Here is a 17,860-nt window from a genome sequence, read left to right as displayed (position 1 = left end):
TCCCAAGGAAAGCCATAGAAGCTCCAAGAGTTCTACTCTACAGCTTCACCATTAAAATCTGAAGGAAACATGTGTTTTTAAAGTACAAGTTGGTAGAACATCTCCCATCTTAAGGAATTCAAGTGAATAATCTGATTTAATATCAAGGTAAGGGGGAAAGGACAACCTAAACCTTGAAGAATCCAAGTCTTACCAAGTGAGGTTTCTTTCCAGCGAGATAAATAATTTGAAAGGAAGACGGTTAACTCATTGTAATATCCAATGTTGTGCAACAAGGTATGTAAGGCTATTCGATTTCCTATTTCTTTGGCATGAATCCAACACTTGTATTACAAAGTGAGCTTTCTAAGTGCCCTTGGTAGTGATTGATCCATAGTTGCAGCTCCTACTCCCTAGAGCATTAAAGTGAGTACTCTAATATGAGTTTATTACTAAATGTACGTGCTTACTCTACCAAGTATTAGCATGCAAGGTTTAAACTTATTTCATCGTCAAAGTACCCTTGTCACGTATTCCCCTTATATAAATCAAAATGATCCTAGATTACACATGGTACATATGTTTATATGTTGGATATACAATCTGCCCATATCTTGCCAACCTGCTTCAATTGTCTATTGCATCATATATGTCTTCTTTTCACATGTTCATATATTTCCTTTATTAGTTATTACTCCCATTGTGTAAGACTATAATGTTACCTCAGAAGATCCCTACTTGCTCTATTGTACATTTTATATGTACTTACTTGGAATATGTATCCGTCCTTAAGTTGAATTTGTTCACATTCTCCCTTGGTTCCACGTTCATGTATACCTTGTATTTGATATTAGTTAGTGAGTATTTGGCTATCATATAGAGTTCAAATCTCTTGGCTGAATGTTAAATGTGTTCACTAGATATGTGCTTTAATTTGAGATGTCAAAATGCTTATTGAGTCATATAAGCTTCTAAGTATTCGTTGGTGTCACATTTGCTTCCCACATCATTGTCATTATCGTAAATCCATATTTGTATGTCTTCTACTACTGGTCCATAGTGCCAAATCTCAACAATGATTATGACCACCAAAACAACAATCTCAAAAGAGTTATGATCATCAAAAGAACTATCTCAAAAGAGTTATGCACATCAAAACAACAATCTCAAAGATAAAAGAATTTAAGTGAAGTAATCTATATAATTATGGGTGGCAGCCTAGGGGAAAATGCCTAGCATGGGTCGATCCCAACTGGTATAGAAGGGCGGCAACTCAAGGTCGAAAGCCTAGCATGGGTCGATCCCAATTGGTATAGAAGGGTGGCAGCTCAGGGGCGAAAGCCTAACATGGGCCGATCCCAATTTGTGGAATTATGAGGACAATATCCTAGGGGTTAAAATGCCTAGCATGGGTCATCCTCTTCTACCACTGATAAGCTGGTCATTTGTATCATAAGTCTTTTCTCCATATTTATAGGATTTGTTCCTATATAGGACACTCATTCTTAGTTTGTGATATACATAGAATTTTCAGCATTACACATGTACTCAAAATTGATGTTGTTGAACCAGTTTCTTTTAGTTGGAATAAGGAAGTGGCACAATTCAAAATGTGAATGTATCAGTGCAATAGTGTTACTAGAGAGGTAGCTAATTGGCTGGCAAGGCCCAAATTCTCACCATATATCATCCCGAATATGTTAATAGTTGGCTTTTTATATGGTATGTGCCAACCACCACGAATAAGTACTAATAACATTTGTATTCTTTTCATGGGTATAATTAAAACTTAGGGATAATTGTGCTAATTGCTGCATATGATATATGTATTGTAGTTCCTACTATAATCTATGTTTTGGCTATAGAGTATTAGTATGTGACTAAAGGGTAAGGTTAACAAAAGGAAAATTGATTAGTTAGACTTAACTTGTGATTAGTTAGGTTGTACATAGTGGGATTGGAGTATATGAAACTACTAATTTTGATTAAAGGTCCTTGTTAGATATGAAGCATGTGAGAATGAAGGTTGAATTACACGGACCGAATATGTACGTAAATCTTCTAGTTAGAAAGAGATGGGACATGTCAAATCCCCTGAACATAGGAGTAGGGATGATATGAGGATGCTATAGAGGAGTGAGATAGGTGGCTATGAAATAGTGATTGCTAAGTGTAAGAGGCAAGAATAAGGTATCAACTCTTCAACCCTAACGAGTTATAAAGGCGCACCCGGGAACAACTTTGTGAACCTTTGTTAGACAGAAAAGTCATTTTAGTATTGATTCAAGTCTTGATATTTGGTCTTGATAACAACAAGAAAAAGAGGGAAATAGAAATGTTACCTAGATAGAAGATGCATGGACCTAGTTCATATACATAATTAGTACAAAAAAGAAGTAGAAAATTACACACATGTATAGAGTTCATATACATAATTAGTACAAAAAAGAAGTAGAAAATTACACACATGTATAGACTTCCATCAAATTGAATAGAGCTACTACAAGATTCATTTAATATATGCCTGCAGTAATTCATCAATCATAGTCCAGTTAGGGGAGAGGAAAAATTGATCATATACTAGTTATTCTTATTCGCTACCTTGCTTGGGAAAAGAGTCGGATCACCCTCACATGTTATAAAAAAAATCTATTAATATGGTCAGACCTATATAGTTAAGCCCAAAGCGGCAAACTCTCAAACGTTATGAATAATGATATAACTTTATAGGTACCTGACATTTACTTGTTATTAGAGGTCATGTTTTATGTTGTGTTCAAGCTTCACTATTATTTTCTATTTCGACCTTAAAAGAGCACCAGACATTGAGTGTGATATAACACAAGCTAGTAATGAAGGCAAAGTTGACATCGGCCTCCTACTCCAAAAGATGAGCTATTGAGGATTTTCTATTTCTATCTTAACTGTAGTATTTATATTGAACCTAGATGGAAGCCTAGTCCCAATATCAAAACACCTATAAGAATTATTAGGGGATTGAAGAGAGTAGATGGGGAAATCAATTGTATGTGCTTTGAGGTGATTAAGGAATATGAGAAGAACTATCCCACCTGTGACTTAATGCTTAAGACAATGTGTTTGTCGTTAATATGGTAGAGTGGTTCTATAGGATATCTTGTAGTTTCCAAAGATGGTATGTTATATAATTATACATGTTGCATATTCTATAACTTATCTATTTGTATATGATTTGCCCTTTGCGGATTACTTTCTCACATGTTACCTAATGCCATAGAATGTTTGCATGTAAGTGTTATCCGCTTCAGAGCACCCTTGTTTATTGCTATATATTTTCGTAGGACCTTTTCCTTACATGTTATTTAATGCACTGGTTACTTTCCACATGTCACTTGTCCATATTATGTGGGTACTGCATGCTAATTGAGCATATGCTATGGGTAAAATTAGCGCTCGTGGATTATACGACTCGCATATCACTTGTTTACATGTCATATGCATCATAAACCATTTCTATATATATTACATGCCTCATAGCCTATTTTCTTAAACAATACAGACATTATAGCTTTTCTAGCCATGTGTCATGTGCTAACTTGCTCATATTTTATATGCGTACTTATTGACATGTTAGTCCACCTATCCATGCGATATAATGTACTTGCTCAATGTGATTTGTATTCCGTTTATAGTCTACTTACTTACGTATTATATATTTCATAGCTTTAGTACTAATGCATCATGTGCTCATCTAGTCCACTTCATAGATTCCTTACAGTTCATTCGCTCACACGCTACCATATGAACCATATGCGCGCATACACCACATATTTCTATAGCTTAATGCCAGTATATTATGCACTCCCTTTTGTGCTAGTCTGCTTGTGTGTCATACCCAATGTGACTTATTTATCCGTATAGTATGCCCTTCTGTGCTTATCGACTTGAGTTTTGAACATCTTGGGAAAATATTTCCTTGTATCATTAGGTAGTGAAGATTTTGACCAGAAAAGGTTGGGCATATATGTAGGTTTTATCACAACCATAGATAAATAACTTAGCATAATGCCTTATCCGAATGTGCGGCGTAAAACTTTAGAGTTTATATTAACAGCTATGCGTTCTTATAAGACTCATCTCTGAAAAGCGTTATAAGATAAAAGAGAAGGAAAAGTAGAGCCCCGATAGGTTAGGCCTATGATTTTATGTGTCCATTCCATATAAAAAAATTGGGAGATACTATAGTTATTCTTGATTGTTAGGCCCGGAAGCTAAGCACAAAAGGTGTAACCTTCATTGAAGTATTGTGGAAGGACTAGAATATAACATAAGATACTTGGAAATAGATGATGATCGAGATCCTAAATACCCCTCCTCATTCTAAACATCAGCATAAAGATCTGAGATCATGTGGTCCCCTTATATGATCATAAGTCCTACTAGCATATGTTCATTTGATATGTCATTTGCATGTCTTGTGTTTAGGTATATTAAATTCCTTATTAGTATGAGTTCTACTTGTGTGTCTTCAGTGTATTACATGGTCAAGAAAGGGGTTTAATTTGTCATATTCTTAATCATGAACCGTATCTATTGAGACGTCCCACGAGACTTGTCTATACGTGTTTTAGGTTAGTCTATAGATTTTGGATAGTCCTACTTACAAAGAAACTCTCGCAAATCTCCAAATGAAATTCCAGGAACCAACTATCAACTACACTTATCATTCGAGGACGAATGATCATAAGAGGGGGAGGATGTAACACCTCATATTCGACGTGTACTAGTTCTATTTATATAACACTTATAAATTGCCTTGTGATATAGCTATGGACTCAGTTTTCTATGCAACTATTGACAATAGAATAGATTTAAAGTTGTAATACCCCATGCCTTCCAACACATATACGACTAAGTGAACTCAAAAACAATTCCAATTCGGGATAGTAAAAGGTGGTATTCGATGTAAAAGTCAAAGTGGTCAAGTGTGTATTAGTGTTACCGTCTTGTAAAGAAACTAAGATTGGGAAAATGGTGTAAAATAAGTGAGGTGCTTGCTTGACTAAACTATGCTACTAGGTGACAAGTAGGTGATGCACCTACTAAGAATTAGTGGACTGAATTTTAAGTTAAAAGGGTCAAGTAGGTAATGCACCTACTTAGAATTAGTGGACTGAATTTTAAGTTAAAAGGGGCAAGTAGGTGATGCACCTACTTAGAATAAGTGAGTTGCATTTAAGTGAAAAGAGAGGGTAGTGATGCACTTACTTAAAAACTTGTGGCAGAAATTAAGGAGGTGATGCACCTGCTTGCTTAAAGTAAAGGACCGTATTATTTCTCCATTTTATGAAGTAAAACGTCCAGAAGGTACCTGTAAAGCACTCAAGCTCATCACATCTCCTTCATCACTTATTCTCCAGAAAATTACTCCCAAGAAGCTCCAAGAGTTCTGGTCTACAACTTCACCATTAAAATCTGAAGGAAACAAGTGTTTTTAAAGTACAAGTTGGTAGAACATCTCCCATCTTAAGGAATTCAAGTGAATAATCTGATTTAACATCAAGGTAAGGGGGAGAGGACAACCTAAACCTTGAAGAATCCAAGTCTTAGCAAGTGATGTTTCTTTCTAGCAAGATAAATAATCTGAAAGAAAGACGGTTAACTCATTGTAATATCCAATGTTGTGCAACAATGTATGTAAGGTTATTTGATTTCCTATTTCTTTGGCATAAATCCAACACTTGTATTACAAAGTAAGCTTTTTAAGTGCCCTTGGTAGTGACTGATCCATAGTTGCAGTTCCTAATCCCTAGAGCATTAAAGTGAGTACTCTAATATGAGTTTATTACTAAATGTACGTGCTTACTCTACCAAGTATTAGCATGCAAGGTTTAAACTTATTTCATCGTCAAAGTACCCTTGTCACGTATTCCCCTTATATAAATCAAAATGATCCTAGATTACACATGGTACATATGTTTATATGTTGGATATACAATCTGCCCATATCTTGCCAACTTGCTTCAATTGTCTATTCCATCATATATGTCTTCTTTTCACATGTTCATATATTTCCTTTATTAGTTATTACTCCCATTGTGTAAGACTATAATGTTACCTCAGAAGATCCCTACTTGCTTTATTGTACATTTTATATGTACTTACTTGGAATATGTATCCGTCCTTAAGTTGAATCTGTCCACATTCTCCCTTTGTTCCATATTTATGTATACCTTGTATTTGATATTAGTTAGTGAGTATTTGGCTATCATATAGAGTTCAAATGTCTTGGATAAATGTTAAATGTATTCACTTGATATGTACTTCCATTTGAGATGTCAAAATGCTTACTGAGTCATATAAGTTCCCAAGTATTACGTTGATGTCACATTTACTTCCCACGTCACTGTCATTATCGTAAGTCCATATTCGTATGTCTTCTACTACTGGTCCATAGTTTTAAATCTCAACAATGATTATGACCACCAAAACAACAATCTCAAAAGAGTTATGATCATCAAAAGAACAATCTCAAAAGAGTTATGCACATCAAAACAACAATCTCAAAGATAAAAGAATCTAAGTGAAGCAATCTGTATAGTTATGGGTGGCAGCCTAGGGGAAAATGCCTAGCATGGGTCGATCCTAACTAGTATAGAAGGGTGGCAACTCAGGGGCGAAAGACTAGCATGGGCCGATCCCAATTGGTATAGAAGGGTGGCAGCTCAGAGGTGAAAGCCTAGCATGGGCCGATCCTAATTCGTGAAATTATGAGGACAGCATCCCAGGGGTTAAAATGCCTAGCATGGGTCATCCTCTTCTACCACTGATCAGCTGGTCATTTGTATCATATGACTTATAAAGATTATAACATACAACAAAGTAAAGAAAAAAATGTAACATACACGATTCCACAAGTTTAAGCAAAGGTGGTCTTTAATCCTTATTATCTATTGGTATTTGGTTTCACTTGATCTCTTATTTTACTTATGGTTGTATTATCCCTTACATATTTAGTACATTATTTCATACTAACGTCCCTTATTGGGGACATTGCATTTCATGCTGCAGGTACAGGTACTTAACTAATAGATCTCCCCAATAGAAGCGCATTATACTCAGCGATTGCTGGTGAGCTCCAGGTTTATTCGGGGCTTTGCCAAGTCTTTACTATGCGTATTTTCCTAGTGGTACAATCATGGATTCTAGTAGAGGCTTTGTAGACATTGTAAAGATATCATCTGTATTCATAGTTTCACTTGTCACATGATCGGTTCAGCTAGTCGACATGTATTGTATACGAAACTTCTCATTAGAAAATCTATTTGCATAGTAGTTTACTTTCTCATCATAGGTCACTTGTAAAGCATGTGTTCATATAGTACTTGTCTGCCTCACCTAGGGTTGGGGTGTGACAAAAGTGGTATCATTCAGAAAAGAGTTTCTAAAACATGATTAGTATGGGAATCGAGTATGCCATCAATGTATGAGCAGTATGGTTTCTATATCTACCATCAATGTTTATGCAGTATGACTTCCCGAGTCATCAATAATCGTATTATAATATGATTTTAAAATATTTTGGGAAAGAGTTTTCAAGTAGGGGTATAAAGGGACTATGTATTCCCAGAGGCATCAATTTTTACTTTGATAAAAGAGAAACTGAGATTTCTAAATGAGTTATGAGTTTAAAAGATATTTCAAGATTAGTTACCTCTTTTAAGAGGCTAGTTTGAGCAATTATCTCAAATCATAGGAAGAGTTATATTTTTTTAAACATATGAGCTAAGTTATATTTTAGGAGTAGTATTGAGCACCGATATGTAGGAGAGTTTAGACAACTCACATCCACCATAAATCATGTAGCTAACGTGGGTAGAAAGGGTCATACTTTTTAGAAGATTTCTTATTGCTTTCTAAGCATAGACTAGTGGATCCACTTAGTGAGTAGTTCTATACCCAGACAATGTATAGGACAATTCTGGCAGCGTGGGCTAGACGATGTATCATCACATAGCTCATAGTGATGATTGTCGGTTAGAGAATCTCCCAAATAAGATTTATTATTGTATTTTTACATACAATTGAGTAATTATTGCATCTTTGCATACAATTGAGTTATTATCTACTGTTTTTAAAAGCTTTCCATATGTTGCATCTTTTATTGTTGATTTATCTTGAGTTGAGTATTTTTAGTTGCGTGTCTAATCTTTGAGTTGAGTATCTTATTTTTTAGTCGAGTTGAGTTGAGTGAGTTGAGACGTGGTAAGTATGTTTCCTTTTATCAGTTCAAGCTTATGTTTATGCTTTATAATTCCTCCTAAATGCTCGTACATTCCATGTACTGACGCCATTTGGCAATGATGCAGATACATGTAGCTAGGATCATCAACAAGCTCTTCGTTGATACCATTTACAGTTCGAGTTAGCTTTGGTGAGCCTCCTTGCTTCTGGAGGATTCCTTTTACTTTTAAGTTTTGTTAGGATTTCGTGGGTCTTGTCTGACTTCCATCTTTGTCATTTAGAGGCTTCATAGATATATAGTAGAGTTTCAGAAGTTTGTTTCATTTATTTTGTTAAATGTTTTAAAGACTTGAGTTGCCTGTTTCTGGCTAGTTGAATATACTATTATATTCAGAGTTAATCATTTGAGTTAAAGCTTTGTATTTGAGTTTAATGAATTTTATTCAATTTTAAGCTTTGTATGATTGAGTTAGTCTTCCGCTTGTAGTCAGCCAGGATGAGGGTTCACTTGGGGACCAACAATGGTTCTCGAGTGCCGGCCACGCCCAGGGTGTAGACTCAGGTTGTGACAATGATGTATCAGATCAGTGATGACACTAACAAAGGGTAATTTAAGAATCAAAATAAATGAGATACATTTAAAAACTGTATCTTTTACAGTGATGACCATGTAATGGTAGATCCAACTTTTTCTCCTCTTTTTTGGGCAATTTTCAACGGTATATTTAGAGCTCGAGCATGTGTCCTTCCTCGACTTCTCCTCTCACAAATGTATCATGAATATAATTTGGTACTGTGTACGGATACATATTCTTCTAAATTTCGATAACCGTAGAAGATACATAGCAACACTTGATACATGATAAAATGATATATTTGGTAGAGACTACCTTTTTCCATTTCATAATGCAGTTTCACCAACAAAAGAGGATCCCCTGGAAATAATTTTGCTGCAAGGATCAATGTGGATACATCATCTCTTTCACCTTTCCCTTATGAATTTTGTGAAGGTGGAAAGGGAGGAGATCCGGTAGTTCTTTTGAAAAAATTGTGGAGCGAAGACTTACTTGAGTTCTTTGAAAAAAGTTGTGGAGCGATCTGAAAGGAGAGAGAACAAATTTGAAAATTAAAAATTGAAGGAAGTGAAGATTGAGGGAGTGAAAATAGGAAGAGATTGAGTGAGTGAAAATAGGAAGAGAAATAGGGAGTGAAAATAGGAAGAGAAACGTGTACTTGAGTGTTGCAACTTTATGTATCCAGAACAATGGGGTTTGGAAGGAAAAAGAGGGATTTTGGAAATATTTTTAAATGGTAGTAAATAATGGAAATTATGAAAAATAAAGTTTGTATATAGGTAATTTATCCAAAAAAAACAAAAAAACCAGCACAATAAAATAGGGAAAAGAATATAAGTTTAGCTCTCTAAGTTTTTCACTTCACCCTTCTCAATATTTACATAAACAAGATTATATATGCAAAGGACAATAAAATGACAACATCTCAAAGGAATAGAAATTAAAGTGTAAGAGTCAATGTCATAAAATATATTAAAGACAATATATATTACCAACTTTAATTGTGATTTATGATATAATCAAAATGATTTAACACTCAATTAATAAAATAAATATGGATAATAATATCAATACTTCTTTTTGGGATATTAGAATTATTTTTCCAACAATCCCCTACATATCTCAAAAGAATATTAAGAAATAGTATAAAACAAGAAGTTTTGCTGGGTTTTCATTTATGAGTACAATGCTTCGAATTTTGTATTGCGTAGATAATGAACCAGACCTAGGCAAAACAAGATTAAACTTACAGAACAATTGGTGAAGTTCAGAACTTCTATGAACCAATAATTCTTTTATAAACTTAGGGTCTTATTCTATCACATCATATTCACACAATCTTGTCGTTATCACGATTTTGCACTAAGAGGACATGTGCGTGTCCTAGTATTCATGAGTGCTCTAAAAATTTGTCACAATTTCATAGAAGCAGCACCACTTCACACTCATATAGGTCGAATCATCAAGTGTATTCTGCAGAACAATACACCATCTATAAGGGATATGAATTGGTTTAAAAGTTCTAACTCAACCTCACTTTGCCTTGCAGGTTGTTGCACTATGTTCACACATCATAGGAGGGACATAATTTTATAGTGCTTACTTGATCAACTAATGACTTGTTATTATCCATATGAACCTGATTCATAGGATCTCCAATCACATAGATAGGATTACCATCATTGTTGATCTTCTAAAATTGACTAAGGTCTTACTCCCTTTGATATTTGATTTGGTTTGTGAATTGATAAAATTCACCATTACTACACATAATAATTTCATGTCACAACAGTTGTTTTATCTTATTATGTCTCAAATACATGTCTTAATTTTTCATAGAATTTTTTTTTCTTTCACAACAAGTTTTATTTATGAATTTTGAAATCCACTTACTATCATTGTACCTCTCTAGTACAACAAAATATTCACTTTATTGGGTACTATACTTGTGGTACCTCTCATGCATGTATCACCAATGACTTCTTTCCAAAATAATGCATCAAGAAGGAATTAAATTTTCAATAAGAACATGAGGAATATAATCACTTTTTAAAAACTTAATAATTCTTTATTTATTTTTTCAAATCTAACGTTGAAGTCAACCATATCACAATTGATTACCACAAATCCAACATTTATTAGCATACAATCAAAAGCTTGAATCAATTTTTTTAATGTTTTTAGGATCATGTAGTATAACCTTAATAAGACACCCTTACACTTTTAAATAATTAAAAATAGTGGAGTAGCTTTTTCACAACACATAAGTATGTAACATGCATACTATACACCAAAACATAACAAAATTAAAATAAACAAAAAAATTCCGTCTCATTTACTGAAGAAGCAAAACAGTTTGAGAATATACACAATCAAAGATTCAACAAAATGGATAAGATTCCTTACCAAATTTTTTTGAAAGAAATAATTCTAATAAATTTAGATACTCAAAAACACGAACAAGTATTTTTCTATACACTTAGTTCAACACAAATTCCATTCTTAAAAGATGCGACATAGGCATCAATAATTATTTTTCTCTATACCATTTTTAAATAAAATATTTTCTTAACCTTGTAACAAATCTTTTATGTATAAAATTTGAACACCGTGAAGTACAATAATCAGTATTACACGAGTCAATCAACAAAACACAAATATAGCACTTATAATGCTTGAATAAGTAATATTAAAATCAATACCTTGCATTTTCTTACTATAAAATAAATTAAGTAGACTATAGGTCTAAAATGTCACAAGTTATATGGCTCAATCAATAAATATAAGCACTAGAATTTTCATTTATTAAAAATATTAACCACAAATAATTCATGCTTAAAATATTCATCGCCCATAACAACATTTGTTTATACATTATCAAACTCAAATTAAATATTAATTCAATCTTTTCTCACAATTCCACAGGCATCAACTTGCACAAATAATGTCAATATCTTTCATATGTGAGTTAAATAAGAAGAACATTTTCATTTTAAGAACTTCAAGAATCACCAGCATATATAATTTTTTCTTCTTCTACAATATGGGTGTAGAACACAAAAATTTTAGTTCACACAAATGTGTTCAACAACGTCAAAGTCTAACAACCAATCTTTCACATATTAGCCACAAGATTTCCTTAAAAACTGACCACAACAATTTATATCATCCGCTTACAAATTTTTTTTCTTAACGGGATTATCATTTCTCCGAATCATCTTCTACATTAAGGGGTATAATGACTTAATTAACTATACACATCCATTAAAACGGTAAAGAATTGTGGTACGTACCTTATTATTATGAACACAAATTCAATTGACCTCCTATTTGTTTGACGGAATGGAAATTTGACATTCCTATTAGCAATCAGTAATCTTAATTAGTACCTCAATTCATCTCACAATTCCTTTGTTGTCTTTGCTCAGTAGAAATGACCCAACTACAAGAATAACTAAAAATCATTCTTCAAATATTCTACCTTGTTAGAATTTTGCAGCCACCCATTTAACCGTCCACGCCAAAACTTTAACATCCCATTTTAAAGAGATAAAGGAGCACTGACGATTTTGCAAATAGTATTTTCTTAAGAATAAGTATAAGAATATACTTAAGATTGTTGGAAATCCTATGGAAAACACTTCATCATGAACACTTGTAAGAAATTTTCACAGCTTGAGGCATGTCAAAAGATACCGTCCTTAAGAATATTTCACTTGATATTGAGGTGTATCCCCCAGAATTCAACAAGTTATTCTAGTATAAAACTAGGAGTCAGAAACTAACAAAGATTCAATAGAAGAAAAACCCCGCACAATAAAATAGGGAAAGAATATAAGTTCAACTCTCTGATTTTTTCACTTCACCTTTCTCAGCATTACATAAACAAAATTATATATGCAAAGGAAAATAAGCTGCCAACATCTCAAAGGAATAAGAACTATAGTGTAAGAGTCAATATCATAAAATATATTAAAGACAGTTTATTTTGGTCAAAAGTAGACATTGCAACTGCCATATATATATACTACTAGATTGGATATGTCCCATGTTGAGCACGGGCCCAACATTTTATATTTTCAAGTAAGTTACATGAATCTATAATAAAGGGAGTAACGAGCCTCCAGGCAGAACTATAGTAACATGTACAACATTAATGTTAAAAGTTATAGCATAAACGAAGAAAAGAAATCAAATATATCTTGTAATGTTATTACAAGCCTGTTTACATATATCTAGAACTATCTTCTGCTTGAAATGTCAAAATACTTGATGGAAACTCTGAAGATGAGTTCTTTTTCTCCTGCAACAACTAACATGCAATGATAAATTGCAAAGTTTCAGAGTGGATGATTAGAAACAATATCTGTTGTACTCTGTCTAATTTTTTCTTTTTTAAAAAAGGATTCACTTTTACTTTAGTTTCTTTCAAAAAGAATCTCTTTCCTTTTCTAGCAATATTTTTAATTTTAGCTTTCCACTTCTGTTGAAAGAGTAGTTTAAAGAAGAGCAGGGGAAACACAATTATGTATTATCCCTTTCCTCTTTACATATAAAAACAATCAATACCTCCAAATGCAGTCACATTGAAATCTATCAACTTCAAACTTTCACAAAGCAAACCAAAGGCACAAAAACAAACTTGAACCGATATATATATAAACAAAATGAGAGATATCTGATGGTAGAAAAATAAATGTTTCTTGTTTCTTGTTAAAAGAATCAACTTCATCAAACTAAAAATTGGACAAATCCTAACAGCCTTAGTATATTAAGGACAAAGTATTGAAAGCTCTAATAAAGAGGTAATCTTATATCATGTTTAAACTTTTTTGCATATGTATACATAGTTTGAACAGGAAGTGAAGAAATGGAAACAATGAGAAAGCACATTGACTTGACAAGATCGAATGTCAAAAGCAGATGCATAGCTAAGTAAAACGGCGTACCTCTGGGACTTCGTCATGGGGGCAGTGAGCAACCGGACTAATCTGATAATATGGAGCTTTAGGGAACTGATGTTTCACTTGTAAACCCCAAATAGGCGTCCCCCATAGATCTTCTTTTCCGTAAATAAGACAGACCAGTAGATTGTTCATTCGACACCTAAATATAGAAAGGTGAAAGACTTAAGCTTTGCTACATTATAAGAAAACACATGCAAGCGAAATGCTACGGCTATGTAATACTACTTGCTTTACCTACCCCATCAGTGCCTCTTTGAATTTAGTTGTCCCCGAGGAGCGAACATCATTGAGGCAAGGGATAGTTGCACGCCCTGCAGAAGAGATAACAACATCAGAGGTAAGTGCATAACTTGATATACTTTCTTTATCACCAAAAAACATAAGAAAAGAACTTGAAAATTCCTCTGGTATTGAAAAAGCTCCCCTACAGTCATTTTGAATCATTATTTCATAACTACAATCTTTTGGCCAATAATCAATTTGTGTAAAATACAGTAGTAAAGTTTCAAAATCATATTTTATGTTACTATAAAGAATGTAGCAACTCTATCTTGAAGCACACCTCCTGGGTTGTAAGCCCAAAGAGTAGTTCCCTATAATTATTAGCTGAGTCACGATTAATTACTACGAAGAGTAATTTAATTTAACCATTTCTTCAACTGAATAAATTTGATTTATATTAGTGTTTCCTTTCCTTCAAGGTCATAGTTCACCAGATGTAAATATACACAATCACACTTAAAAATGCCACACAATTATCAAGAACATATAAAGACATCAAAATATACATTGCTCTATTTTAGAAATAAGACTTGAGGGGTGCGAACACCACTATATTCATTGTACAAAAAGTAGTAAAAATTTGTACTAAAGAGGGTATGAACACTGCTCTATTAGTTGTACAAAAAGGAATGAAGATGTACTCTCAAAATTATCCCCAACTTACTCGTAAGGAAGAATGAAGTTATTCCATCTATTCATCTATTGGTTATCAACAAAAAATACTTCTGCTTCTATGAATACTTTTTTTTTTCACTTTACAAATTATTATAAACAAAGATACACATTTACACCGAAAGGTCGAGAGGTAGAAACAAAGGTAAACATTGAGCACACTATAAATAAACATTAAAATTGATCCAAGTTAAATGTAGTTTATTGGATAATACTTATCACGAAAGTATTGTTTCTCACAACATTCAATGAGGTAACTCCAAAAAGCTTCTATGGATCAAAAGTTCATCATTTCTTCAAAGCTTCTCTTGCAACATGGACTGTATAATAAATTACTGATCATTTAAAAATAGCACTAGGACTACACTTAGTAATTCTTTAGTTCACAGAGGATCCCAACATATATGTATAAGTTTCAGTGCATAGTATTTACTTTATCAAGGTTATTCAGTAGAAAAATAGAAAGTACTTTTTTGAATTTTCTTTTAATCATGATGATGTACCTATCAAATGGTTGCACAATATATCAAAATATTCTTGAAATTTCAAAAGAAAAAAAACATTGTTAGTAGTATGAGACTAAGTTGCCCGAACTTTCAAAAAGTGTTGCTGCATTGGTGTGGGATCCTTCAAAAATATACTATTTTTGAAGGACCCGACACGCACCTGTCAGCATTTGTAAAGAGTCCGAACAACATAGGTATGAGGGATATCATCAAACACCTTGCATTTTCTGTCTATGGTAATGTTGTCCGGTCTCAATATGCTTTCCTTTTGTTATCTTCTTTCTCTCTATTATCAAGAGGAAAGTCTTATACAATGAAATGGACAATTTCTCACAAAAAAGATGAGTACGAATGGAGAAGGGAGAAAAAACACATGAATTTATAAACAATGAAGAAATGAAATCTTATTAAAATTATCTATCTAATTACAACATATGCTTTTGTTCCGTTTTGCAAAAGAAACCATCAGAAGTTACATTCAATAATTGTAGAAGCTACACTCAACAATTCTCCTGAAATTAGCTTTCTTGCTCGAAAGAAATGCAGGATAAAGGTATAAAACTATAAATAGTGAAATTAGTAGATTTTTCATTATGTTAGATCACAATGTTCAGGCACTAAATTTAGATATGCTTAAAAATGACATTCTATCTTAAACGGAAATCTATTTAAGCTCTAATACACACGACTAAAATTTAGAGTATGTCATGTCATAGGAAAGACTGACAGTTGGTAAGTTTATGAAACTAAACGACCAAACCAAACCTCATTTGGGCCTGTGTTGACAAGATATTTAGCAGTCAGTAGTAGATATTGTTGTTGAATAGATAAGAGATGCAGTGGAACCCAATGAACAAATTATCACAAAGAAGAGCTCATATTATGTTTATATTAGTACTCCAACAATATGAATTAAAGGGTTCAGTACCTCTAAATGCCCCAATTATTCTTTTTGGACGGTAGTTTTATCATGATGTATGAATCCTTGAGTCGATTTCTTTTGGTTATACTCTGTGATGCACAATATTTGTATTAGCTAGTACTCTACTCTTTGGATGTTTGCTTGGAAAATGTTCTCCTCTGTACCAATTTGGTTATTTCATTTATGATGATACCAAGCAAAGCAAAAGTATAAAAAAAATACATTCAAGCGAGCTATTTGGACCAAAGCATATTAAAACCCATACCAACACACACATCCAAACTATATGCTGTAGCGATATAACTAATGATTAGAAACACTTTGCTCAAACAAATATATATGCATGTCCAAAAGAAGAATAACAAGGCACAAGCGAGATAAACTGTGCAGAAACTTCTAGTATAGCCATAAGAACATGCAAGTAGAAAATTTTATAATAAACTAAGAAAAAAATCAGAAATCACCCAAGAATTGACAACAAATCTACCTCCAATAGAAACGAAATTAAGGGGAAAAGGGGTGAGAAAAATAAGAAAATCAAAATCTGAAAAATCAAAACAAAAGAGTGAGAAGATTAAGAAACCAAAAATTTATAAGAAGAAAAGCAAAGATTTTAATCTAAAGACCGAAAGACTTACCAGTTTAATCCTCTTCTTGAAAGATATTGAATTAAGAGCTCTAATTACCCTTAGATCAACCCAAAGCAATCTCAATTTCTCACACGTGGAAATAAAAAACCTTCAGTTGTTAATGACCAATCAAATTGAGCCACAAATGGCCAAAAATTATGAGGCTTTATACTACAACTTAAAATGCTTTTGATATTATAGTACAACTTGAAATGCTTTTGATACCACTCCTTAGAGCTGTGTTAGTCCCAACACTACTTCTAAATAAGGGTAATATAATATAATATAATATTATATATATATATATATATATATATATATATATTACCAACTTTAATAGTGATTTATAATATAATCAAAAAGATATTAACACTCATTTATATAATAAATATAAATGAATAATATCAATACTTCTTTTTGAAATATTAGAATCATTTTTCCAACATTATCTACTAACACGCAATCATCTAAAAAACTAGAAGTAACAATGTTCAACAATTAAAACAAGTTTCATCACTAAAACCCATTATGATAAAACATATGCGGACATAACCTCCTAAAATTTGAAAGTCATGTCCCGAAACATCTACATAGTCTAGAATAAGGAGATGCAACCCCAAAACAAAATAAGTCTAAGTCCAAAAAAATGGACTGAGGAAAAAGATGAACCCACAGCATCCCGAAAGAATTAAGCAACTCACCCTTGGACTCAGAAAGAGCCAAATTTACAACTGAGGTCGTGTAGCAACCGTTGAAATATGCCCTGTACTCAACAAAAAAGGAGAAAGTGCAGTAATCAGTACACAAAATTAATAGTATACTAGTTATAAAATCATCGGTCAGCTCCAATTATACTAAATATAAACAGTTAACAGAAACTTAGTAAAACAAGACAACATGATAATATAGCTACAATCAGTAACATAAACGTGACTCCCAATCCTCATCCTGATTTAACAATCACAAAAATATGCTCAATAACATTACAATAAAATCAATCTGATTCACTCATAGAACCAACACACAGAACAATCACCTGTACAAGACGTGACCCGAAAACCAATCGATATAAAACTTGTACCAGGCGTGGTACTAGAGACAACTA

At 33.0% G+C, this 17,860-nt stretch overlaps 1 protein-coding gene across 3 annotated transcripts; it reads right to left on the bottom strand.

The window, feature by feature from the left end:
- Positions 1-12,880: 12,880 nt before the first annotated feature.
- Positions 12,881-16,842, bottom strand: LOC125875504 (pheophytinase, chloroplastic-like). Of its 3 annotated transcripts, none has more exons than XR_007447425.1 (5): positions 16,133-16,735; positions 14,914-15,490; positions 13,983-14,055; positions 13,727-13,883; positions 12,881-13,080 (listed from the first exon to the last, which is right to left on the bottom strand). XR_007447425.1 is itself a non-coding variant. In XM_049556483.1 (4 exons), the coding sequence occupies exons 2-4, from the start codon at positions 13,985-13,987 to the stop codon at positions 13,003-13,005; spliced, it is 240 nt and encodes a 79-aa protein (XP_049412440.1). In that variant the 5' UTR covers positions 13,988-14,055; positions 16,765-16,842; the 3' UTR covers positions 12,881-13,002. The 3 variants fall into 3 exon arrangements, 1 of the variants encoding a protein (XP_049412440.1); XR_007447424.1 differs by having other exon boundaries at positions 14,939-15,490; XM_049556483.1 differs by lacking the exons at positions 14,914-15,490; positions 16,133-16,735 and adding an exon at positions 16,765-16,842.
- Between the last annotated feature and the right edge of the window lie 1,018 nt (positions 16,843-17,860).

The sequence above is a fragment of the Solanum stenotomum genome, chromosome 9, assembly GCF_019186545.1.
Source record: "Solanum stenotomum isolate F172 chromosome 9, ASM1918654v1, whole genome shotgun sequence".
NCBI lineage: Eukaryota > Viridiplantae > Streptophyta > Magnoliopsida > Solanales > Solanaceae > Solanum > Solanum stenotomum.
Note: the sequence above shows the minus strand (reverse complement) of the source record. Positions and strands in the feature narration are given on the sequence as shown.

Excerpts from the sequence above, each read along its gene's own strand:
- LOC125875504 (XM_049556483.1), bottom strand. Across the intron at positions 13,081-13,726 it reads CCCATGACGAAGTCCCAGAG|GAGAAAAAGAACTCATCTTC; the intron begins GTACGCCGTTTT and ends TAGTTGTTGCAG.